At 44.1% G+C, this 26,442-nt stretch overlaps 2 protein-coding genes across 3 annotated transcripts; one reads left to right on the top strand and one right to left on the bottom strand.

Moving 5' to 3' along the window:
* Positions 1-5,981: 5,981 nt before the first annotated feature.
* On the bottom strand, positions 5,982-8,215 carry LOC139786076 (DNA ligase 4-like). 2 transcript variants are annotated; one of them, XM_071725238.1, is made up of 4 exons: positions 7,085-8,215; positions 6,783-6,999; positions 6,421-6,669; positions 5,982-6,344 (listed from the first exon to the last, which is right to left on the bottom strand). In XM_071725238.1, exons 2-4 carry the CDS (start codon positions 6,984-6,986, stop codon positions 6,000-6,002), a joined length of 798 nt encoding a protein of 265 aa, XP_071581339.1. In that variant the 5' UTR covers positions 6,987-6,999; positions 7,085-8,215; the 3' UTR covers positions 5,982-5,999. The 2 variants fall into 2 exon arrangements, with proteins under 2 accessions (XP_071581339.1, XP_071581340.1); XM_071725239.1 differs by having other exon boundaries at positions 6,783-8,215.
* Positions 8,216-16,242: 8,027 nt separating this feature from the next.
* LOC139786077 (uncharacterized) lies at positions 16,243-17,312 on the top strand. Its single transcript, XM_071725240.1, has one exon. It carries the CDS (start codon positions 16,372-16,374, stop codon positions 17,167-17,169), a length of 798 nt encoding a protein of 265 aa, XP_071581341.1. The 5' UTR covers positions 16,243-16,371; the 3' UTR covers positions 17,170-17,312.
* The last annotated feature ends 9,130 nt before the right edge of the window (positions 17,313-26,442 follow it).

Here is a 26,442-nt window from a genome sequence, read left to right as displayed (position 1 = left end):
ATCTTCACAACTAATCTACTATTGTTGCACCTTGGTTTTGGAAGACCAATTTGAAATAAAGACTTTCCAACCTCTTTCATTCATCCAGCAAAACAATCATTCATTATTAAATACCCAAATGTCATGTCGAGTGGCTGCGAGATAATCATCTCAAAATTTTCATCTGACAATGTCGCGCAACACCAAATTGCTCAAAAACAGACAATTGATGAAAAAAAATGTAATAAATTGGTTTCACAACAGAAATGTCTGCAAAATTTGTCTGTTTATAAAAATAAATAAATTATTTGGAGCAAATGTTGATATTATGGGCTAAAATGTGGTCAGTAGGTAAACTATGGCAGTTCTAACTGAAGTGGAGGTGCCCGAGGGGGTGGTGAGGGGCGGGGGTACCGCGGGGGGGAGTCGGGGGTACCCCGGGGGGTACCGCGTTTTCGGGTGTTGCGGGGGAGGGGGAGGGTGGGTACCGCCTTTGCAGTCGCCGCGGGGGAGGGGGAGGGGGGTATCGCTTTTTCAGGCGCCGCGGGGGAGGGGGAGGGGGTACCGCGTTTTCGGGCGTCGCGGTGGAGGGGAAGGGGGGGTACCGTATTTTCCGGCATCGCGGGGGAGGGGTGACCTCGTTTTCCGGCGCCGCGGGGTGAGGGGACCCGCGTTCGCGTTTTCGGGCGCCGCGGGGTTCGCATGCAACGGCCGCGTCGGTCCGCGTGACGTCACACGGCACGCTCGCGTTATCTCCCCCTCGGGGATGTTCTCTCGCGCCCCCGTCCCCCGTTCGCGCGCGTCTTTCTCGTTCGCGCGCGGTCTCTCTCTCCCTCGCCCTCCCGTGCCCCGTTCGCGCGCATCTTCTCGTTAGCGTATAGCATACATGGAATAGGAGGAACGGTAAATGAAAAGGAAACAATAGAGATTTCTTTTTTCCGTATATTTATATATTTTAATATTTTAAATCAGTTGTAACATGTTAACACTCTAATATAAATCGTTTTCACTGCATTAAACCTAATAAAGCTTTGAACAAGCAATTCTTAGTCGCGCGCGTTTTCTCGTTAGCGTACAGCGTACATGGAATAGGAGGAACGGTAAATAAAAGGAAAAATAATTTAAATTTTTTTTAACCATATTATATGCATTTATTTGTCATGTAGCGCATTATACACAATAGTATCTAGAACGTAGGCTAATAATTTACAATCAATAATCGAATTTTCATCATAAACTTCACGCAAGATTCTAACTGCATTACATTTATCGGTGATACAATTTTGGCGTAAAATAGTTACAAATTGTTTAAATTTTTCACTTACGCCATGAACATTTTGGCATAGTTGAAAATACACATTCTCGACGCAATGTTCTAGTTCGAACAAGAAGAGTACGGTTGACGGTTTCATGTACAAGCTGGTGGCGCACGATGTCAATTTAACAATATCTGCATCACGTATTTTAACGAGTTCCAGATCTCGAAACGCTAGCGATGAAGGCGCCGGTGACTGCACGAGTCGCTGAATATCTGCACGTTTTTCAATGAACGTCACCCACGTTGCATGAGGCAGAATTATCCGATTGCCTCGATTATCGCCAATAAGTATATCCACAGAGGACATAGGTCCCGCGTTGATTCCAACATCCAAAAATTTATATGCTGTCGATGTTAAGGCAAATCTTCTTCCCAAAATACGAGGCGTATAACGAGGTTTATCAAAACTGAAAAAATACAATTATGTTTATAAAAGTTTTTTTTTGCACAAGTATATACGAAAATTAGAAGTACTTACTCATTGAGCTGTTTCTCGCACGTTTCATCCTGAATCGGAACGTAGTAGTTCGCACCGTGAGTGTTCATCGTAACTGGAGGCGACGTACTCGAACCGTATCAAACTCTTGACTGCGCTCTAGAATCCTCGTAGACTATTTATACGTACAAAAAATGCGAATCTTGCAAATAGCGCCAATGTACGGCTGCAGGCTGCTGCATGGTGACCACCACCACAATCCACATATATGTTAAATGTGATATCTTTGTCAAGAACATTCGATAAGATTACCTCATCGGGCAATAGCATCAAATATGATTTTTTTCAAGGACAAATCGCGACGTGTCTTGCGATGATTTTATCGAACACGTGCAAAACTGCAAATTTTGCAATTTCGCATAAGTCAATGGCGTGTTATTGTTTACAAAAACATGTCGCGACGTGTCTCGCGATGATTTCATCGAACACGTGCAAAACTGCAAATTTTGCAAATAGCACCGATGTACGGCTGCTGCATTGATACAGATCAAATCACCGAAAGTCAATGGCGCGATATCGTTTTCAAGAACATACGTGTCTCGCAATGATTTCATCGCACACGTGCAAAACTGCAAATTTTGCATTTTTTCGGAAGGCGCAAATGTACGGATGCTGAGATGAAATTAGATATGATAAAAAAAGCAAACAATGCATCATTAGTAGAATATAAATTGACGAATCTGGGGGATACGCTTAGTAGTCGAGGACTGGAAGTCGCGAGTACAACAAATTGTGTCAGAAAGAGGATCGTGTAATAACATGGAGCAAGAGTTGTTGGAGCAATCCACCCTTTTAAATTCGAGGGAAGACTTTATCGCGTGGGAGCAACGATGCGACGAGTTTATCGAATCGTTGGAAGAACAAAGCCGAATTAAACGGCCACGATTATCAATCGGTCTTAAACAGTTGTTGGTCGCCTGCATCGCACGACTCGAAGGTCTGAAAGATTCGGTACGTCAACGTTTCGTGCATGTGGGTGCCGGATACAGTGCGAGTGAGACAGGACTTATGTTAGGTGGCGCGAGATAGATACGGCTTTTGAAAGTCGTATACTGACCGGTGTGGTAATAAATTCCAAACACATCGACCCTTATCAATTTCTCAAAGATGCGAGAGACATTGTACTCATTCATGTGCGAAACGTCATGCAGCGACATGGCAATGTAAAGATAAACACAATGTTTAATGGTGAATTTGTTGCGGGCGACAAACGCGCAAATAAAAGTATCGCTACGAGAAACTATGAACTCTTTCGTGAGTCCGATCTGTGTGAGTGGTACAAGCGACATGTAATCGAGCCTACCCTAGCATCGTTGGAGGAATTCCAGGAACGTGATAGCGGATGGGCGTTGTCGCGTATACTTAATTTGACAGTTAACGTAAACAAATATAATCCATTGCACGCGGGGTGTATTGTGGAAATACCGCGAGAAATTAAATTGAAGAGAGCGGTGATAAACGTGCGATCAATGGGCAATGCATGTTTCGCATGGTCAGTGACGGCTGCTCTGCATCCAGCCCAAAGAAATGCAGATCTGAAATCGTCGTATCCACATTACACGTCGGTGCTAAATCTTACAAACATTAAGTTTCCAATGACGTTGGATCAAATTAAAAATTTTGAAAATTACAACGACATCTCCATCAACGTGTACGGCATCGAGAAAAAAAACAAGGAACTTGCTATCCTGCCAATACGGGTTACTGGTCGAAAGATGGACAGACATGTAAATCTGCTGTACGTGCATGACGACAACGTGGGACATTTTGCATGGATCAAGAACTTATCCCGCCTCGTGAGCTCTCAATTGAGCAGGCACGATGGTCGGAAATACTTTTGCGATCGGTGAGTATACATCCTAATAAATAATAAAAATAATTCTTACGTAAAAGATATATAAAAAATTTTATTATTTACAGATGTTTGCACTATTTCTACACGAGCGAGAAATTGGAAGCCCACACCGTCGACTGCCAGGAGATGAACGACTGCGCGATCAAGTTACCGAGCGATAACGACAAGTGGTTGGCCTTTAAGAATCACGGCAGGAAGGAACGAGTTCCGTTTATCGTATACGCCGACCTGGAATGTACCCTGGAGAAGATAGAAGCGGATCCGAAAACGTCCAGGTACATATATCAACGTCATCGCGTATTTAGCATAGGGTACTACGTGCGTTGCTCGTATGACGACTCGTTATCAATGTATCGGTTTCGTCGCGATAAGGATTGCGTCGCGTGGTTCGCCGAGAAGCTAAGACGTTTAGCTCACGACGTAAAGACAATCTTGTCCACTAATGTACCCATGGCGGATTTCACGCGAGACGAGTGGGAAAAGTTTAACAGCGCAACGCACTGTCACGTGTGCGAAAAACCGTTCGAGCCAGACGACGTGCGAGTACGCGATCATTGTCATCTGACCGGTCAGTACAGAGGTCCCGCGCACTCAAACTGTAATCTGAACTACAAAGATTCGCATTGCATTCCCATAGTTTTTCATAATTTATCGGGCTACGACGCGCATTTTATTATAACGGAAATAGCAACAGCGTACGAAGGACATGTAGACTTACTCCCAATCACAAAAGAGAAATACATTTTGTTTACGAAAAACGTTAAAACACAGAAGATAAAGATAAGAAAACTTGCGTCAAATTGCGATTTATCGATTCGTACAAGTTTCTCACCGCTAGTCTCGACAAATTGGCATCTTATCTCAGCAAGGATAAACTGCGAATATTGCAACGCGAATTTTGTAAATTATCCGCAGAAAATTTTGATTTGCTGACACGAAAAGGCGTATTTCCATATGAGTACATTGACTGCGTCGAAAAGTTGGAGGACTCGTGTTTACCACCGCGCGACTCGTTTTATAGTTCATTGACAGGTGACACCGTATCCGAGAGCGATTACGCGCACGCCGTCAACGTCTGGCAGCGGTTCTCCATTCGAACGCTCGGTGACTACAGCGATTTATATCTCAAAACCGATGTCTTGCTGTTGGCCGATATCTTTGAAAATTTTCGCGATAGCTGCGTCGCGAGTTATGGACCAAGGATGCCAGACTCGCGGTTTTTGCCAGCCACAGCCAGCCAGTGGTGGGGATGGGCAGAGATGCCAACTTTACGGTTCAGCAGCCAGCTTCGAGCGTCGAGCGGTAGAAGAGGATAGACAGATCTGCTGTCTTCTTCTTCTCTCTTGGCTATTGGCTATGCGATTTCGGATCTCGTGAATGCCGAGTTGACGAGGCGACCAGACGACGCGTGACATTATATCGGCGCGCGACATTAATTATCGATGTATTTTCCTACATATTAATAAATCTAAAAAATCATTTAATAAAAAATTATTATATACATTGTTTTACACGTTAATACATATAATTAAAATTTGAATTAAAATATAAAAATCGACTCTTGGCCAAAATGTACGCTTTTTTATTTAAAAAGAATCTATTTAACCCTTAGCCCGCATACGTTTTTTTGGCACCTTTACGCCGCCAACCTGGGTCGTTTTCGTCCTGACGTTTTTTTTTAGTGTTAAAGTGTTACAAAAAATCTGAAAAAATTCATGGAGGTAATTCAAACCTTCAATTTGAAGTATCAATCATAAAATTATAAACAATTTAATTTTTTCACATAATTTGTATTAAAGTCTCTCTATACCCGTTTTCAAAAGTTACAACTACATTTGATTTTGGCCCGGACGAAAACGACCCAGGTATACGGGCTAAGGGTTAACAATCTCTATTTAAAGAATTAATTTCAGCACAATGATATTATTAAGCACTAAAAAAAATTATAATTTATACTATTCTTCTTTCTGTCATTGAATTTATTTGCCATTAAATGTATAACGTACATATTGTTTCTCAACGGAAACTGCGAAGAAGTGGTCTCTTCCGTCAGGAGGAAAATGTATATATATATGCATGTATATACACACAGCAAGTTCCTTTACACATTTATATTCTAGAAGCGATCGAGATGTCTATTATAAACAAGATTTGTTACGTTTTTAATTTTTAAGCGTGATATGTACAATATTTATTACACGCTTATGCTTTTTAAGCGTAATATCTACTACGGGCAAGATTTGCTATTATAAAAATATAAAAAAAATCTTATTAATCTAATAATAGCTAGGGTATTATAATAGGGTATATTTATAATTAAACAACTAGCAATATACATATATACATCTTTATTAATCAATCAGGTAATCTGTAATGTCACAAATTCGGCCATTTTGGAAACATTCCTCGATCCATTTACACTTGACAATTTTTATAGATGTTTGCTCGCGTGCATTAATGTTTCTTACAATAGTGCATGTCTCATCGCTTGTGTCTTCTACAAACGCATGCGTAACGGAATTATCAATTTGGTCTTTAACTGTACCTGACATGAAACGGAATTTATAGTTAGCATGATACGATCGATTCCCAAAGAATCCAATTATATCTCTAAACAGAGAATAAGGCGATGGACCCCCGAATAATTCCTTGTCCATCTCTTTTTCCTGCTCACTGGTTAACTGGTTGTCTGCAAGCTAAATAATTTGCACGATTAGATTAGTGCGATAATTTATATATATATATTTAGTAATAAACGTTAATTTCAAGTACCTCGTTCGTCATCTTGGCGAGTGAACGCTTCAAACTTTCTTCAGTTGCGTAAACAGAAAAATGGTCGTAATATTCATCATAGTTTTCTGCAAGTTTCTGTCTAGTACTGTCCCGACTGCATAACAATTCCCACGGTAAAAAATTGTCTGACGAAGCCCAGTCGGAGTCGGATTGATTGGTGACACGTTGAAACCAATCCAAAGTTACAACATCGTATTTCTTACTGTTTATAACTTCCAAAGCTCGTATCTGAAAAAGGAATTTGTTCTATTAGTTCGATAACTATTGCATGTTCAACTATTCAAGCTTGAGTTGCGCGATAACATAGCAGAAAAACAAATATATATATATATATTTCCTACCGTTCTATTATTGCCTACTATCACGCAGAAAGTATTCCTCATAGGATTCTGCACAATTTTTGCGCTATGCTGCTGCAGTATTTCTTCAATCTGCTCTTTCGGCAATTCATCGGTGCCATTAGTCACGCAAATTTCCTTGCCTTCTAATCGTCGCGTGAGTACTACGCGCTGGCGCTTGCTGTACTGAGCGTACTGGCTGTACATCTCGCTGTCTTTTCTAGATAGATAGATAGAAAATCATAAGTAACATAATTTCGGTATCCAATATGCTGTCAAATAATAATAAATTGTTTGTAACTGACCTCGCCTTAATTCAAAATCCCGGGTCTGGCAAAGCGATGCAGAGGTGGCTGCAAATGCAATATGCGATCGCGCACGTGTTCGAGCCGGCCTGTCGCGACGCGTGAAACACTTTCAGATCCGTCACTGACGCCAGATTAGTATGAATCTTGGTACGATTCGCTCCAGTGAGTTTGTCCGCCCTCTCGATGTCACCTGTATTCCAATCCGCCCAATAAATGTAGTCCCGATACTGCGTAACACTGAACGGATAGACACGATGTCAGCCCAGTACAATTTGCGCCCAATATAGTCAATTGTCAGACCGTTCGCCCGGCTGATATGCAAAACGATCACTTGCCGCCCTCTCGATACTGCCGGTATTAGCAACCTCCTTTACCCACCCACCGATCTACCTCACGCGATGAGCCGTCTCGAATTTTCATTTGTTTTTCTAAGTTAGAAACTGTCATTTCGGAATCAACCGTCTTGCCGTTGATCAGCTTGTCGCCTTATTTTGAGTTCGCAAATTAATAATATTGACATAAGGTATTTCACACACACAATACACATACACATATAATACACATACACACGGAAAGAGAGGGTTTTATTAAGTCGCTGAATACTGTGGGAGTGACGAACCACGGGGTCCTGATTTCTTTCTGTGACACACTACATTTTTACTATTATTTATATATATATTGCATTTTTTTTTGTATAAAAGGATGTGTAACGAACCGACGAAAAGACGTAAGCGAAGCTTTTCAGAAGCTTGGCTTACTGATGATCGTTACAAATCTTGGGTACGCAAAGTACCATCCGATAATACGCTTTATTACTGCAGTATATGCAATAAAAATTTTTCCTGCAATGCAACACATATTTCAAAACATCCGGATTCTGCGTCTCACAAAAAAAATATTGCGAAAAATTTACCATCAAGTAATGATGATAATAATTTGTCAATAAAAAATTTTTGTAAATCATGGTTACATATTGAGCAATATAAATGTTGGTTACGCGAAGTGCCACATGATCCAAGTTTATTTTATTGTTTAATTTGCGATAAATCTATTGCTTGTAGCTCAAAAATCAATTATCACGCGAAATCGAAAACACATATTGACAAATGTAAGAGTAGTTGTAGTAAAATAAATAAATCCAATAAAGATTCGAATACGCAAACTAATGAATCACGGACATTTGATGAGCTTGTAAAAGAAGCGGATATTAGATATGCCGCATTAATCGCTGACATAAATATTCCTCATCAAAATGCAAAAAAAATTCTTGAATTCTTTCAATACCAAGGAAAAAATCCTGATGTTTTGGAAAGCATGAGCATGGGTCGTACAAAATGTAAAAACATTATTACTAACGTTTTGTGCCCAATTGAGACGGAACGTGTCGTTGACAAGATTCAGAACACAAAATTTACAATATATGTAGACGAAACATCTGACATTTGTAATGATAAATGGATGACTTTCCTCGTTCGATACGTTGACCCGGAGACATTAGATATTCGCTCGCAGTTAGTTAAATTAATTGATATCGATGCCAAAGATTCCAGCGCGGAGAAGTTGTTTTCTGCATTTAAATGTGAAATGTTAAATTTACAGATACCATTTTTAAATATTATTTCCTTGTCATGCGACAATGCGTCAGTCATGACAGGGAAACATTTATCATTCAAAAAAAAATTGGAAGAAGTATGTCCACATTTATTAACACTTTCATGCCCTTGCCATTCTTCCGCGTTAGCAGCGCATGCTGCATGCAAAAAAATACCCGCATTTTGCGATGAATTTGTAAAAAAAATTGTTAGTTACATTAACAGCAGTCCAAAACGTACGGCTATTTTTCGTGAATTTTGCGAATGTTTCCAAGAAACAAATCGCAAATTATTAAAATTATCTGATACACGCTGGCTTTCTCACCACGCATGTGTAGTAAGACTTCTGGAATCTTGGGATACAATTAAACATTTTCTTAACGAAAATGTTGTGAGCGAAAAAACACAGTCTGGAGAACATCTATTGTCTATAATGGGTAATGTAGAGACAAAAGCTTATTTTCTTTTTTTAAAATATATTTTAAATTTTTTCAACGCGTTTAATGCATTTTTCCAAGCATTAGAAACGCGAATTCATTTATTGCAGCCAAAATCTGTAAAGTTTCTTTATGAAATCTGCCGAAATTTTTTGAAGGATAAGCACTTAAAACCATTCTGTATAAACATAGAGTTCTCTCTAAAGGAGAATCAAAAAGTTCTGAATAAAGTTAGTTTAGGATCAGAATGTGATGAATACCTTGACGAATTAATGACGCAAGGGCACAAAGACGCAGTGACAACTGTTAAAGAGAACTGCTTGACGTTTTATGTGACTGCTGCAGAAGAAATTCGTAAAAGGTTACCTGTGAATGATTTATTTTTATCAAAATTACAAGTGTTTGAACCTTCTGTAAGTTTATTCGATACTGATAGAGAAACATCATTTAATGATGTTTCTTTCGTAGCTAAAATTATCGGCGGTTTTGATCAAGTTGCTTTAAAAAAAGAATGGATTGCATTGCCGTTAGATTATACAATAAAGGAGAAAGAAAGTCTTTCTACATTAAATTTCGATAATATGTGGAAAATAATTTTGCAATGTCAGCACTCAAATAATATTGCTAAATATCCAAGCTTAACAAATGTTCTGAATGCTGTCCGATCACTTCCAAATTCAAATGCCGATGCAGAGAGAATGTTTTCCACCTTAACTAACTTAAAAACGAAAAATCGCAACAAACTTTCGTCGGGTACCGTTAATGCCATTTGCGTTTTTAAGTCAGCATTGAGGGCAAAAGGAGAAACATCTTTAAGCATGACGATTGAAGACAAACATTTGTCTCTTATGTCGGCGGACAAATTATACGCTAGTGCTGTTAAAAAAGACTACAGTACTTTAAGGTTGCATGCTGCGGATGATTAAATCCCAGGTAGCAAACACAAGTCATTTTGACGTCAAATTTTGGTCCTTTACTGACCATTCCTGACGTCACTAACTGACGGCATAATGACGTTAAAATGACGGTCTAATGTCACAGACAATTGACATCATTTTCTGACGTCTTATTAACTAAATTATTAACAATTTTTAATTTTGTCATTCCTTCGGCTATAATTGGCACACAATCGTGACGATTCGACCATTGGTTTTGGTCCTCGTCGTCAAGACGTTAATAATCTTTGATACTTATATATAAGCATCTCATATTTAAAATAATTTAAAATTGCGAAAAATATTACCTCAGCCAGGGTTCGAACCTAAAACCTCCCTCATTCCGTGTAGGGCGTCGTACCAATAAAAGTATCAAAGATTATTAACGTCTTGACGACGAGGAGCAAAACCAATGGTCGAATCGTCACGATGATTGTGTGCCAATTAATTATAGCCGAAGTAATGAAAAATTTATTTGTTTATTATAATGGCAATTTACGAATGTACTTTAGGTTTTATTATACACCGCGGCTGAATATCGGTGTCTCTATCTTATTATTGTTTAGTGTGTTATTGCGATAAATATTACCACATGCCTCAGTGGTCAAATTGGTACGACACCCTACACGGAATGAGGGAGGTTCCAGGTTCGAACCCTGGCTGAGGTAATATTTTTCGCAATAAATTTAATAATTTAATTTAATTTAAATTATTTTAAATATGAGATATGCTTCTATATAAGTATCAAAGATTATTAACGTCTTGACGACAAGGACCAAAACCAATGGTCGAATCGTCACGATGATTGTGTGCCAATTATAGCCGAAGGAATGAAAAATTTATTTGTTTATTATATTGGCAATTTTATCTATAAAAGACATCACGCTTCAAAATGATAAGCGTGTCAAACATCTTGTCCGTAGTAAACATCACGCTTAAAAATTACAAGCGTAAGAAATCTTTCCGTAATAGCCATCTCGATCGTTTGTAGAATATAAATGCATGTGTAGTGTACACATACACACACACACACACACACACACATACACCCAGGGAAATGTAAAAAATTATTTTTACATTTCCCTCCTGACGGAAGAGACCACCACCTTCTCGCGGTTTCCGTTGAGCAACAATATGTACGGTACGTTATACATTTAATGGAAAATAAATTCAAAAACAGAAAAAATAACAGTATAAACTATAATTTTTTTCAGTATTTAATAATATCATTGCGCTGAAATTAATTCTTTAAATAGAGATTGTTGAATAAACAGATTCTTTTTAAATAAAAAAACGTACATATTGGCCAAGAGTGGATTTTTATATTTTAATTCAAATTTTTGTATTAACATGTAAAACAATGTATATAATAATTTTTTAGATTTATTAATAGAAAAATACATCGAGATAATTAGTGTCGCGCGCCGATATAATGTCACGCGTCGTCTGGTCGCCTCGCCAACTCGGCATTCACGAGATCCGAAATCGCATAGCCAATAACCGAGAGAGAAGAAGAAGACAGCAGATCTGTCTATCCTCTTCTACCGCTGACGCTCGAAGCTGGCCGAAGCCAGCCGAAGCGCTCGGCTGCGTTGCTGAGCCGTAAAGTTGGCATCTCTGCCCATCCCCACCACTGGCTGGCTGTGGCTGGCAAAAACCGCGAGTCTGGCATCCTTGTTATGGACTCGATCCGGCGTATTATTATACTCTACCGGGTTTCACGTGGGACGCTATGTTGAAGCATACGCGTATCAATTTCGAACTGCTCACCGACATTGACATGGTCATGTTAGTAGGTATAGACGGCCGCTTCGGACTCGGGAGCTCCGAGGGGGGGTGAGGGGAGGGGGGGTATCGGGTTACGCGGGGGGGGTGAGGGGGAGGGGGAGGGGGCGGGGTATCGGGTTACACAGGGGTATCGGATTACGAGGGGGTGAGGGGGGAGGGGGGTATCGGATTACGAGGGGGTGAGGGGGAGGGGGGGGTTTCGGATTACGAGGGGGTGAGGGGGAGGGGGGGTATCGGGTTACACAAGGGTATCGGATTACGAGGGGGTGAGGGGGAGGGGGGAGTGACCTTGGCATACCACCGGGATGACTCACCGGGATGACTCACCGGGATGACTCATATCCGGGATGACTCATATCCGGGATGACTCATCGGGATAAATTTTTGCATAACGCATAACCTCTGGTTTTACCGGGATGACTCACCCGCGCCGCGGGTTCGCGCCGCGCCGCGCCGCGGGTCCGCGCGGGGGGGGGGGTCGGCGTCGCGCCGCGCCGTGCCGCGGGTCGGCGTCGCGCCGCGGGTCCGCGCGGGGGGTCGGCGTCGCGCGGGGATACGTTCGCAGGGGGTATGTTCGCAGGGGGTATGTTCGCAACAACGCCGTTAGGCGGCGCACAATGGGTAAGACTAACTCGATAGCGCACTGCGTAGAAGCGTGTCTCGTCGATGACACGTCGAACCTGTCGGAACATGTTCGTCGTAAACAACATTTTTCTGGGAAAAGGGGGGTGTTATCGCGTAGACTAAACAATCTATCTACGCAGTACGTAAAACAATCTACGCAGTACGTAAAAGACAAAGGAAGAAATGACGTCATCGGGACGATGATCGACCCGATAACGCGTCGAACCTGTCGGAACATGTTCGTCGTAAACAACATTTTTATGGGAAAAGGGGGTGTTATCGCGCGTAGACTAAACAATTTCGCGCTATTTTTTTACAACGCAGTACGCGAGACAAAGGAAAAGATCTTTCAAAAATCAGTTGGAGCGAGAGAGAGAGCAAAGGGTATATAACGAGGGATGAAGCACGTCGAGCCGCAGTAGTGAGATTTGAGAGCTATACATCGATCGAAAAGTAACGCGGTTTCTTCGTTATTGTATGGTTGAACATTATCATGCGCAAGTGCTCTGTAAAAGAGATTCTTTTATCGCTCAGTCGCAAAGATGTTCGTCCTGCTGTCGAGACCGTCGGACATTCGCGATTTTAGCGCCGAACAGCTGCAATTCGTGCCGAAAGCCGTTCTATTGCAAATGTGCGGTGATCACGTCTACTACGTGTGGGACAAACTTCCGGAGCATATAAAGGCGGATTTGGAGGTTCAGACCTATCGTCGCTGTGACGAACACTGGAATCAACCGTGGCAGGAAACGCACATCGACGGTCCCGCTCCGATGATTAAGGATTGCGGCGAATGTCAACGAAAATAAAAACATTAGCTTTTTCGCGACGTGAACATTTTTTAATAACAGTGAACAAGAAGAAACGGTGCTTATATTTGTGTGAAATAGATCAAACATGGATCAATTCGAGCAAACCGAACGCGATCTATTGGAGCTGTCCGACCAAGTAGCTACCTTGGGTGAATTTTTTACATGGGCGCTGCAATGCGCGGAATTCGTCGAGCAGCTCGAAGAAGGCTGTCGTGCCAAACGTCCGCGGCTCTCGATCGGGCGGAGGCAAAAGTTGGTTGCCAGAATCGCGCGACTCGAGGGTGCGAAGACGCGATTGGAAAGAAAATTTATCCGTAGCGGTGGCGGTGATTATGCGAATGCCGGTAACAGTGGCGACACGCGCGCGACAGAACTCGTATGGCGAGAAATCGACGCCGCGTTCGAATCGCGGATAATGACCGGTGCGGTAATTAATACAGACCATGTAGAACCGCGGCAGTTTTTGGAAGACGCCTGCAGCGTAGTGTGCAAGCGAGTGCGAGACATTATAAAAAAACATAACTGTGTCAAAGTGAACACCTTGTTCAACGGGGAGTTTGTGGCGGGTGATAAACGTGCCAATAAGAGTTTTAATACAAATAACAAAGAACTCTGTCGTACATCGCACTTGCGCGAGTGGTACGAGCGGCACGTTATCGAGCCCACATTAGCGAAACTCGAGGAGTTCCAGGAACGCGACAGTGGGTGGGCGTTGACGCGAATCCTTAATTTGACGGTGAACGTCAACAGATACAATCCTTTGCGCGCGGGGTGTCACTTGGAATTGCCTAAAGACATTAAATTGAAGTACGCGGTAATCAATGTACTGTCTATGGACAATGCGTGTTTTGCGTGGGCAGTGACGGCTGCTCTGCATCCAGCCGAAAGAAATTCAGCACGGGAATCATCATACCCGCATTATTCAACGGTATTGAACGTACGAGACATTGAGTTCCCAATGACGTTGAGTCAGATTAAAAAGTTCGAACGGCTCAACAATATATCCGTCAACGTCTATACCATCGAGGGACAGAAGACGTCAACAGTTCTTCCAATACGGCTTACCGACCACACGAGTAACAAACATGTGAATCTGCTGTACGTGCAGGATCCACGAGACAACAATGTTGGACATTTTGCGTGGATTAAGCATCTATCCCGCCTCGTGAGCTCACAAATTAACAAACATAGACACGCAAAGTACATTTGTGATCGGTAAGTGTCTATACTTTTTTTAAATAATATATAGAATATTTTATATTTTGTATATAAAAAATTTATAATATTTGTGTTTCTTTTTTTGCAGATGTCTCCACTATTTTAGTTCGAGCGACAAGTTGCAGTCTCACACTGTGGAATGTCGAAAGGTAAACAAATGCGCCATCAGACTACCGAGCGAGGACAACAAGTGGCTGAGCTTCAAGAACCACAGCAGGAAAGAGCGACTTCCCTTCGTGGTATATGCCGATCTGGAGTGCGTGCTGCAGAAGACACAACCGGAGACGGAACACGCGTCATACGTCTATCAACATCATCGGGTATGTAGTATAGCATACTACGTACAGTACTCGTACGACAAAACGTTATCAGCGTATCGATTTCGTCGCGATAATGACTGCGTCGCGTGGTTCGTCGAGGAACTCAAAGGATTGGCGCATCGCGTAAAGAATATCTTGTCAGACAATGTATGCATGGTAGACCTAACGCGAGACGAGTGGGAGACATTTCGCAGTGCGGCGCAATGTCACATTTGCGAAAAACCGTTCGCGCCGGATGATAATCGTGTACGCGATCATTGCCACCTGACCGGGCGTTACAGAGGTCCAGCACACTCGACGTGCAATCTGAATTATAAGGATTCTCACTTCATCCCAGTAATATTCCACAATCTGTCGGGCTATGACGCACACTTTATTATCAAGGAGATAGCTGCCGCGTTCGAAGGCTCGATCGATGTACTGCCTATAACAAAGGAAAAGTACATCTCATTCACGAAGCATGTGAAAGACACAGCGGAAAGATCAGATTCGCGCAGCGACATAAAATTAAGATTTATCGACTCGTATAAATTTCTGAGCGCGAGTCTCGCAAAATTGGCATCCTTCCTCGACAAGGATAAATTAAAAATTATACGTTCCAAATTTTCCGCGTTATCCGACGACGATTTCAAATTATTGACGCGAAAAGGTGTCTTTCCATACGAATACGTGGACAGCGTCGAAAAGCTGGAGGATACGTGTTTACCGCCGCGCGATTCATTTTACAGTTCCTTGACCGGTGAAACCGTATCCGAGAGCGATTACGCGCACGCCGCGAACGTATGGCAGCGATTCTCCGTTCAAACCCTGGGCGAATACAGCGATCTATACCTGAAAACCGATGTCTTGCTGTTGGCCGACGTGTTTGAAAATTTCCGCGACAGCTGCGTCGCGAGTTACGGACTCGATCCCGCGTACTACTACACTTTACCAGGCTTTACGTGGGATGCCATGTTGAAACATACGTGTGTCAATTTCGAACTGCTGACCGACATTGACATGGTTATGTTTATCGAACGTGGTATTCGCGGCGGCCTGAGTCAATGTTCCGGCAGATACGCGCAGGCCAACAATAAGTACATGCAGTCGTACGATTCATCGAAACCGTCATCGTATCTAATGTACTTCGATGTCAACAATTTGTACGGCTGGGCGATGTGTCAACCATTGCCCTACGCGGAGTTTCGATGGGTCGAAGACGTGTCGAATTTCGACTATAACGCGATCGCTTTGGATTCGCATACGGGCTATATTCTCGAGGTCGACCTAGAGTATCCGCAGGATAAACACGACGCGCACACTGACCTACCGTTCTGTCCAACGCGCGATAAACCGCCCGGCAAACGGCAGGACAAACTCGCTCGCCACGGTGAACGATAAAGAGCGTTACGTTATTCATTATCGCAATCTACAGCAGTGCACGCGCCACGGTCTTCGCGTCACAAAAATACATCGCGTATTACAATTCGTTCAATCTGCGTGGCTCCGCGCTTACATCGAACTCAATACAGAATTTAGAACACAGGCCAAAAATGAGTTCGAAAAAAATTTATATAAATTAATGAATAACGCAGTTTTCGGGAAAACGATGGAGAATGTACGCAATCACGTCGATGTAAAGTTACTGACGAAGTGGGACGGACGATACGGCGCGGAGGCAATGATCGCGCGACCGAATTTCCACAGCAGGAGCGTGTTTTCGGAAAATCTGGTAGCCGTCGAAATGCGCAAACTCGAGGTGAAATTCGACAAACCGATCTACGTCGGCATGTGCATCCTCGACTTGTCGAAGGTATGCCTATACGAATTTCACCACGAGTACATGTCTCCCCTGTACCACGACTCGTGTAGAATCATGTATACCGACACGGACAGTTTGATTTATCATATCGAGTGCGACGACGCGTACGAGACGATGAAACGTGATATAGCCAGGTTCGACACGAGTGATTACGCGGTAGATAACGCTTACGGTATACCTCTCGTGAATAAAAAAGTGCCGGGCCTGATGAAGGACGAAAACAACGGCGCGATCATGACCGAATTCGTTGGACTTAGGGCGAAAATGTATGCCTTGCGAGTCGATGGCAAAAAAGACTGTAAAAAAGCTAAAGGTGTCAAAAGCAACGTTATCGCGCGCACCATTACGTTCGACGACTACACGCGGTGTCTGAACGATGAGATCGAAATGACTCGACCGCAGTCGTGCATACGATCGAAAATGCACGAAGTGTACACTATCAGTGAGACGAAAATCGCTCTGAGTCCTTACGACGATAAGCGATATATCGTGCCGGATTCGACAGATACATTGCCTTGGGGACATTATCGCATACCTTTATATGATAAGGAACAGTGAAGATTCATGTATGTATGTATATATGTATGTATAATATATATGTATGTATGTATAATATGTATGTATGTATGTATGTAATGTATGCAATATATGTAATAAAATGTATGTACGTATATACATATGAATATATGTATGTAATGTACGTAGTAGTAGTATAACACAACATATGTATGTAACGTAATATAATATGTAATGTAATGTAATGTAATGTAATGTAATGTAATGTAATGTACTAGTATGAATGTATGTATGTATATATGTATGTACGTATATGTATAATGGAAGGAATATTAATCACGTATATATTTTATATTTTATATTATAAAACATTTATTCAATAAAAAAATTTTTATACAATATTAATCACATATATTTTTTATATTATAAACATTTATTCAATAAAAAATTTTTTTATATAATATTTCCATTTATTACTTCCCTAAACATTTTGTTCCTAAAGTACGGCATGTCATCGTGCGTGAACGTTATCTTCCTGCTTGCACAGACGTATTCGGCGAACATGCAAGAGAATACACCACAATCGCTGCCGTTCGTCTGTTGCGGAATATTCTTGGCGGAATAAAATGTCCAATCACTCATATCATAAGGTTGTTTCTTTTTGTCAAGACTCTCATCTTGTAAATATAGTTTTAGCGCAGCCAGACATTTCGGATTTTCACTGCCCATACTGTCGTAATAAACAATTGTTTTATCGCGGAAATCTACTATTGACATACACCAGTGCACGTTCAAATGTATTGGGATAATAATGAGATCCTGCGCAAAGATGTCCACCTTCTTGGTCCATCGCTTCAGAGACGAGTGACCGCTCGACAGAAGTTTTGGGTAAAAGAACGTGTTCATCGCATGTACTTTCGGATATTTGTTCGAAGATATACCTCTGGCGATCAGCAGATTCATATAAAAGTTAATCACTTCGTCGTTGAGCCAATTTAAATCGACCAGCGTGTGAAGATCCTTTTGCGTGAGCTTCAGACCGAAGCCTTCCACCACCATCTCCATACTGCGATTTTGTCAAAAACCTTTGACAAAAAATATGTCAAAAATTATACCACAACACATTCCAATAATTTTAAATAATAATTTGCAAATTTACCAGATGAACTGTTGCACAGATGAATCGCTGCACCATAGATTGTTAACTGTTTCGATCGCTCCGCACAGATTTTAACTGTTTCGATCGCTGCACACAGATTTTAAATGTCTCAATCAATGCACAGATGTATCACCGAGGTGTTTAAGCTCTCAAATCATACTACTGTAGCTTGATGCATCCCTCGTTATATACCCTTTGCTCTCTCTCTCTCGCTCCAACTGAATCTTGAAAGATCATTTTTTATTTGTTTTGCATTTCTTCCTTTGTCTCGCGTACTGCGTCGTAAAAAAATAGTGTGAAATAGATACGTATACGCAATAACAGCCCCCTTCTTCAAGAAAAATATTTGTTTATAGCGCCACGATGAACACGAAACCCGCAATAGTAGATAACGTATTATATTAGAAAGGATATTAATAAAGATATCGTATATGTATTTCAAACATTTTATATGTATTTCAAACATTTATATGTTGCATACGTCGTTACATATTTTTTATATATTGGATATTTTGTATTTAATATTTTTTACATAGTTTATTTTTTCATATGTTTTAAAAAAATACAATCTGTACGAATTAAATAACATTATTCTTGTGTATCCAAGAGTTGTGCGATCCATCGAATCCCAGCCATTTCACGTAAACCTCGTCGCCCTTCCTGCGCAGTACTTTCTCCACGAGATACACGTCAGGATACGTCGCGCGATGCAACTCATACTCGTAGAACGCTCCAGCGACGGATTTTCCACGATAGTCCTCGAGTAGATAGGTTACGGGATTGGTATGCTGCACTTTAACGATCTTAAACACCTCGGTGGTCCAATTCGGCGTGTAACCCTTCTCGAAAATCGTCTTGTATTTGCTGACGCGTACCGAGTCGCCCGTTTTGAACTTTGCCGGGCCCGCGATCTTTATCGCGCTGTACACCGTAGCCAAGAGTCTTTCGGCGATCGCGGGGGTAACGTCGACGGGTCGCATGCCGATCGTTCGATGCTTGCGCGCGTTGTAATCCGACACGAGTCGCGGCAAGGCGTCGACCCACTTGTAATTTCCATTGAGCGTAAACATCTTCCACATATTGTTTTTTAACGTGCGATTGAATCGCTCGACGACCGATGCCTTCATCACCGAATACGTGGAATAATGATTGATGCCGTGTTTTCTCACGAGACGTTGCACGTCGGTGTTGTAAAATTCCTTCCCCATGTCGGTTTGTAGATTACTAGGGCACCTCCCGCTATCTCGAATTATCTCAGCGATAGCGTCAGCTGTCTCGCTGCCGCCTTTACCCTTGAGCGGCACGGCCCACGCGTACTTGCTCAACACATCGATGACGGTGAGTATGTAGTGGTGGCCTCCGTTGAAACGCGAGTACGGACGCATCTCGACGATATCAGCCTGCCACAGATCGTCGTATCCTCGCACTATGACGTGTCTGCGGGGAAAATTTCTTCTCGCCGGTGCGTGCAATTCGTCCACCAGCCGTCGCTTTTCGATATTTTTATCCACATCGGTCGATTTTAACGGTCTCATGTTCGGTTAACGTTTCGTTGGTTGTTCTTCGTCGTTCTTTAACTGTACGTAGCCGTTTCTGTTTATGTTTCTGCGTCGTTCGTCGCTGTTTCTGAACCGCTCAGATACGATTTCGAGCCGTTCCTGAACCGTTTGACGGCCGTCCGACAACCGTTCCTGAATCGTTCGTTGTCGTTCGTCGTCGTCAGTTAACCGTTGTTTATCATTCATCGTCGTCGTCGTCGTCGTCGTCGACGTTCTTTAGCCGTTTGTAGCCTTTCCTGTCACCGCGTAGTTCGCACCTGTTTCTGAACCGCTCGTAATCGTTTCTGAGCTGTTTTTGAACCGTTCTTGAACCGTCCGACAACCGTTCTTGAACCGTAAGACAGCCGTCCGACAACCGTTCTCGAGTCGTTCGTTGCTGTTTGTCGCCGTCGTTAATTAACCGTTGCCTCTCTTCACTCGTCGCCGTTCGATAGTCGTTTCTGCTGAACCGTTTCTTGTCACTCATCGTCGTTCGCGAGTCGTTTCCAATCTAACAATATTCGCACGCCGAAGCGTGTTTACCGCAGTCTGTAACGCTCGCACGTCCTTCTCGAACGCGGTAAGCTTCTCGTCTGACTCTTTCCGTTGATCTCGCAAACTTTTAACGCACTGATCCACGTATAGTTTGTTAACAGCGTCACCGTCAGTCTCAGGTTGCGCTACGCGACGAATCTTGCACGACCTTGCGTCAAAGTCCGTGGCGATGCGACACAGAGCGTTGTCGCGCACGAAATTTCTCACTAATCCGCTCCACCGATGGTACGAATTGGCATTCGTCGCGTCTTCGCTCCGCTCGAACAATCCAAATTTATTGATTGGCATTTCAACACCGATTGAACGGATCGCTGTCGCGCCGTTTAATTTATAATAAGCCCAGCCTCGCGAAGTTCCTCGATGATCGACGTGATCTCGTTGTCGTGGGCATTGTTGCCAGCTTGACGCGATGCGTCAAGCAATCGCAGACGATCCACCAGCTCGTTGGGGTCGTCCCAGTGCACGTAGTCGATCTTATTGTCGGTTAGCGTCATCGCGCGAGGCGCGAATACGCCCTTTCCGGATTTTTTCGTCTTGGATTCGGTCGATATCAACGGTGAGATTACAAATAGATACTTGTATCCCCTGTTACCCTTTACTCGCTCGCGAGGATCGTGCTTGTATTTATGAGCACTCGTCGCCAACAGTATGCTCCTGTACTTTTCCCTATCGGCCTCCGTGTAGAGTTTATCATCGGGTATTGTCTTGAAGATCAACTCGTAAATACCGGGTGTACCGGCGTATCGTACGCCGCCGATATAAATGTTATCCGCGGCGTCCACGTCAAAAAGTTTATTACCGAGCATCAATTCATTCTTGCCGAGATAAACGCCATACACGTTGTCTATCGTTGGATCGGCGCCCAAAACAGACGAGATATACACTCGGCTCAGTGGACCCAAGTGATCTTCCAACGTTTCTATAAACAATTCTCGACCCTTCGACGTTTGCAACTGCTTTTGAACGGTCGTCCCGATCGAGTCGTCCGTGGTTTCGAAAACATACTCGTTTTCGAGAAATTCGGGACTTGTACGTTGCACGGTTCGCGTCGGTGTAGAGGTTATCGGTGTAGAGGTTATCGGTAGTACTATCGAGCGTTTCGATTGATTAGATTTACGCGGTTGTCGACGATGAGAGATCCGACCAGGAGTCTAATCGTTCCCTCTTTATCTTCGGTGTAGCATCCTCCTCCTCCTCACCAGCGACGCTTTCCGGCTTCTCCTTCTTCACCGCGGTCAAGCTCGAGTTGTCGACGATCTTTTTCAGCGGCCCGATGAGAGGTTTAAAGTGCGTGTCCAACTCAATGTCCTTCTCGATCTTACCGGTCTTCAAAGCGCGAAGTTTCTTACGAATCGAATTACTCGTTTTCGCAATATCTTTCACGATCTTCTCGCGTTCGCGAATCGTCTCGCTCCCGTCGATCGCAGCCATCGCGGGGGAAAAAAAACAAAGCAGAGCGTCGATCTCTCTCTCTGTAACGCTAACGTTTCACCTTCGACGACGTATCGGCGACGACTGACCGCTTTTGCGGTATCGCGAACACGTTAAACCCTTTTCTGTATCGGCCGTCCGAAAGCGCGCTGTCCTTATCTATCACTACGAATCCGTACTTGCATTGCCAACAATCGTGGCACAACGAGCAAAATTCATCGTACGACATGTCGGTATTTACGTGATCGTTGTACACGTGTTTCAAATTAGTACCATCCTGTTTGAATAGGATCAGCAGATTCGCGTTGTCGCGTATCAGATGTTTAGGTATTCTCGCGTACGTCTGACAGAGATAAAAGCAGTCGACGCTCGAGTGCCTGCCCATTGAGAAATACTCTCTCACAGTGTCTTGCTTATCGCACGCCACGTCGTCGAAGACGAATATCGAGTTTGGGCACGCGTCGCTCGGTGGAATGACGTCACTGTTATTGGAGAAGGTGTAGTAGCCGATTTCGTCGATCGATGTCAATAAATTCTCCAGATATCGGTATTTCGGTTGTCGCAGCGATTTCGAGTACACGTACACATTCTCGAAACGTACACCGTGCGGACTTTCCAGCAAACTTATCAGAACGTTGGTTTTACCGCAATTCGAGGGACCGCAAATGATCGCGCGTATAGTAGTCGGCAGCATCGTACCGTGTCTGCGCTTCTCCGCGTTGCCCTCCATCGGTCGTGATCTGTCGTCGCAATTCGTCACGCGAATCGCCCACGGTTGTCGCACAAATCTCATTTTTTTTCCTCACGCTTTGTACGACTGAATCGAACTTTCTCGTTTGAACGTCTATTTATAGATGCGCGGCACCGCGAATCGCTCAGTCGCACAGATGTTCGTCCTGCTGTCGAGACCTTTGAACATTCGCGATTTTAGCGCCGAATGCGGCGAATGTCAATGAAAACAAAAAAAACAGGTGGAGGTCTGTTTAATCGCGCGATTGGTGCACTTCCGTTCGAATTGCACATTCCCGGCTATCAGTTTTGCGGTCCGGGTACTCGTTTGCAAGAACGATTGGCTAGAGGTGATCCGGGTGTAAATCCATTGGACGCGGCGTGTCGCGAGCACGACATAGACTATTCGCGTAGCAAAGAGCTCACCGAGAGACACGCGGCTGACAAGATACTCGCCGAGAGAGCGCTGGGACGCGTCATCGCGAGAGATTCGACTCTCGGAGAGAGGGCTGCCGCTACAGCCGTCTGGGCGGCTATGAAAGCTAAGACGAAGCTCGGAATGGGTTTGAAAACACGACAAACACGAACGAGGAAAAGGTCGACGAAGAAACGGATACTTCCGACAGCGAAACGAGGTGGCGTATTGCCGATTCTACCGTTGTTGGGAGTTCTCGGTTCTCTGGCCGGCGGAGCGGCCGGAATTACTACGGCGATGAACGCTAGCAAAGCCGCGCGGCGTCAGCTGGAAGAGACGCAACGTCACAATCGCGCCATGGAAGGTCGCGGACTTTATCTCGCTCCATACAAATATGGACAAGGACTGTATCTCGGCCCGCACAAACGCGGGCGAGGAGTAGCGTTGAAGATTAGAAAGAAAAAAAAAACGTCAAAAAGACGTTAAATATGCCCACGGGTATTACGACTAACGTACAATTGAGTCGATTGGCAAAGCGAATGCGCGTACCGTTCTTCAGAGGTGTTTTCATGCGTGATTCGTTACCGATCGTCGATGGCGTACATCGAAACGAGAGCGGTATCGTGAATTTGGACGATGCAGCGGGCCCCGGCACCCATTGGGTAGCGTACGCCAAGAGGGGAGATCGAGTCGTATATTTCGACAGTTTCGGCAATCTTCGGCCACCGAAAGAACTGGTGCGATATTTCGGACCGAGCGTGACGAAGATCGAGTACAATCACACGTCTTATCAGCGATACGATCAGAGCATCTGTGGACAATTGTGCTTGCAATTTCTCCGGACGATCGACGACGATCGACGCTAATTTAAACCTGACGACGCGCCTTGCGGAGACTCAGTGTTCGTCGAACAGCTCTCGTCGACATGTCTATAACGTTCACGCTGACCGGGAAGAGCAGCATCCTCGCGGAGCACTATTTTCCCGCCGTGGATCTGAGCGACGGTGACTACGAGCTCGGTCTAACGTGTTTTGAGACTTATCACACGATTCCGAACGTGAATTCTTTGAATAATAATTTTATTTCGACGAGGATGACACGGAAATTACGATTCCCGAGGGATCGTACGAGATACGGGCCATACACGAGTTTTTGAAACGTGAAATTTCACGGAAACGTCCGCGACGCGTGGTTCGTTCCAACGACGACGACGATCGTATGTCGGTCGCGAATATCGCGCGAGAGGAGATCGTTCGCGCGAACGGCTACGAAGACGAGGTCGCGGAGTACCCGATAGTGCTTCGCGCAAATTACAATACGATGAAAAGCGAGATCAAGTGCGCTTTCAGAGTGAACTTTAACAAACCGAACAACGTCGGATCGCTACTGGGATTCTCGTCGACGCGTGTATTGCAGCCGGGACAGTGGCATGAATCGGACGCACCGATTAATATTATCAACGTAAACATTATCCGCGTGGAGTGTAACGTGACCGCGGGTGCGTACAGCAACGGCAAACGCGTTCATACGATACACGAGTTTTCACCGAGCGTACCACCGGGATATAAGATATCGGAAACGCCGGCGCAGATCATTTACCTGCCGATCATCGCGCGGAGCGTTACTGATCTAACGATACGCGTCGCTGATCAAGACGGACGATTGCTCGATTTTCGCGGAGAAGAGATCACCGTCAGATTGCACGTACGACGGCGAGAGCGATAACGCGGCAGCCGTGTGCGTGAGCGTGAGTGTGCGTGAGCGTGAGGTGTGCGCGTGACATATGAGATGCTAGTGTTGAACGACTCGGAGCACGCGACAGATAACAACAATAATATCTTTACGGCTGCGCCGATCGACGATATCGTCAAGTCGACATTCGGCGGTGTTAAACAAGCGACGAGAAAGAAGCTCAACGCGTTGAACGTTAAATTTTTACAATCTCTGGGATTCGCGGTGCGAAACATCTGAACGATGACTGAAATTCTCAACATCGGAGGCGAGCCGGTCTTCGACGATCGCATCGTCAAGATCGAGACTCACACGTACAACCCGTACGCCAACACAACGTTCGACTATAGCGACGAGATACGAATACCCATACAACAGCAGGATCTGTATACGTTTGCCGTGCGAAGTTTTCTCTACGTCGAAGGAACATTGATGGTGACCAGAGCAGCCGGCCAAGTCGATAACGTGGTATTGGGGACTAATTGCGTTGCGTTCATGTTCGACGAGATTCGATACGAGCTCGACGGTATGGAGATTGATCGCTGCAGAAACGTAGGAATAACCAGCACGCTCAAGAACTACGTTACGGTATCGTCCGACAGAAGCGTGATCCTGAGAACGCTGCTGGGAGCCACAGAATAACCCGAATGGATATTTCAATTTCTGCGTACCGCTCAACACGTTACTGGATTTTGCGAGGATTACAACGCGTGGTGATCAATGCTCGTCACGAATTGGTCATGATACGATCGCGCAACGACAACAATTCCCTGGTGGGAAGTCTCGCGTTGGAGCCCACCATCAAAATACATAAGATACAATGGCGAATGCCTCACGTGGTATTGAACTGAGATCAACAAGCTGTCGATGTTGCGCACCTTGGAAAACGGACGATATCTAAGTATGGGTTTCCGTTCGTGGGATCTGTACGAGTATCCCTGTTGCAGAACACGACCAAGCACTCGTGGGCCATTAAGACCGCGACTCAGCTCGAGAAACCGCGATACGTCCGTCTTCGCTCTGCAGACGGGTCGGAAGAACGTCATGTCCGCCGACACAAGTCGATTCGACGATTGCAACTTGACCAACGTAAAACTCTATCTAAACTCAGAAGTTTATCCGTACGACGACTTGAATTTGGATTTTGGTAAACACAGATGGGCGATTCTGTACGATATGTACGCGCGTTTCTGCAAGGGCTACTACGGATACGAATATCTCGAGCCGAGTCTCCCGTTACGACCTTTTCTACGTAACGGCCCGTTTGTGATCATCGATTGCTCTCGCCAAAACGAATCCGTCAAAAACGCCACCGTGGATGTCAGAATAGAATTCGATTGCATGGAGAACGTACCGCCGAATACCTCCGCTTACTGTCTATCATACACGACCGCGTGATTGAGTACAACCCGTTGACGAACGTGGTGCGCAAAATAGTCTGAGCGTTCGCGGCAACGTCGACGTGAATATTTTCTCTCTCTCTCTTTCCATCAGTCTTCGATACAATTATTGAGAGGGGGTCAGGGAGGGGGAAGTATAAATCAGAGTGTCGCGAGACGGTTTGCAGAGTTGCGCGTCATTCCTCTCGATTGACCGCATCGACGAGAGAGAGAGATATATATATAAAGAAATCTCGTCATGTCCGTACCAACGTTCGTGGACCTGCAAGGATTCCTCGTCGGATGAAATTTGTCGTGAAGGAGGTGGCGGTGCTGAGAAAAGGCTGCGTTCTGACGCATCACATCTTTAATTACCCC

The sequence above is a fragment of the Temnothorax nylanderi genome, unplaced genomic scaffold (assembly GCF_030848795.1).
Source record: "Temnothorax nylanderi isolate EJ_2023f unplaced genomic scaffold, tnyl_v1.0 TNYL_tig0949_pilon, whole genome shotgun sequence".
In the NCBI taxonomy this organism is placed as follows: domain Eukaryota; kingdom Metazoa; phylum Arthropoda; class Insecta; order Hymenoptera; family Formicidae; genus Temnothorax; species Temnothorax nylanderi.
The sequence above is the reverse complement of the archived record's forward strand: the minus strand, read 5'-3'. Positions and strand labels throughout refer to the sequence as shown.

Bases quoted from the DNA above. Each gene is read 5' to 3' on its own strand.
- LOC139786076 (XM_071725239.1), bottom strand. From the start codon at position 6,986: ATGTACAGCCAGTACGCTCAGTACAGCAAGCGCCAGCGCGTAGTACTC. The intron at 6,670-6,782 runs GTAGGAAATATA...TTCCTTTTTCAG, and splicing joins TAGTAGGCAATAATAGAACG to ATACGAGCTTTGGAAGTTAT. The intron at 6,345-6,420 runs GTACTTGAAATT...CAAATTATTTAG, and splicing joins TCGCCAAGATGACGAACGAG to CTTGCAGACAACCAGTTAAC.
- LOC139786077 (XM_071725240.1), top strand. From the start codon at position 16,372: ATGAATAACGCAGTTTTCGGGAAAACGATGGAGAATGTACGCAATCAC.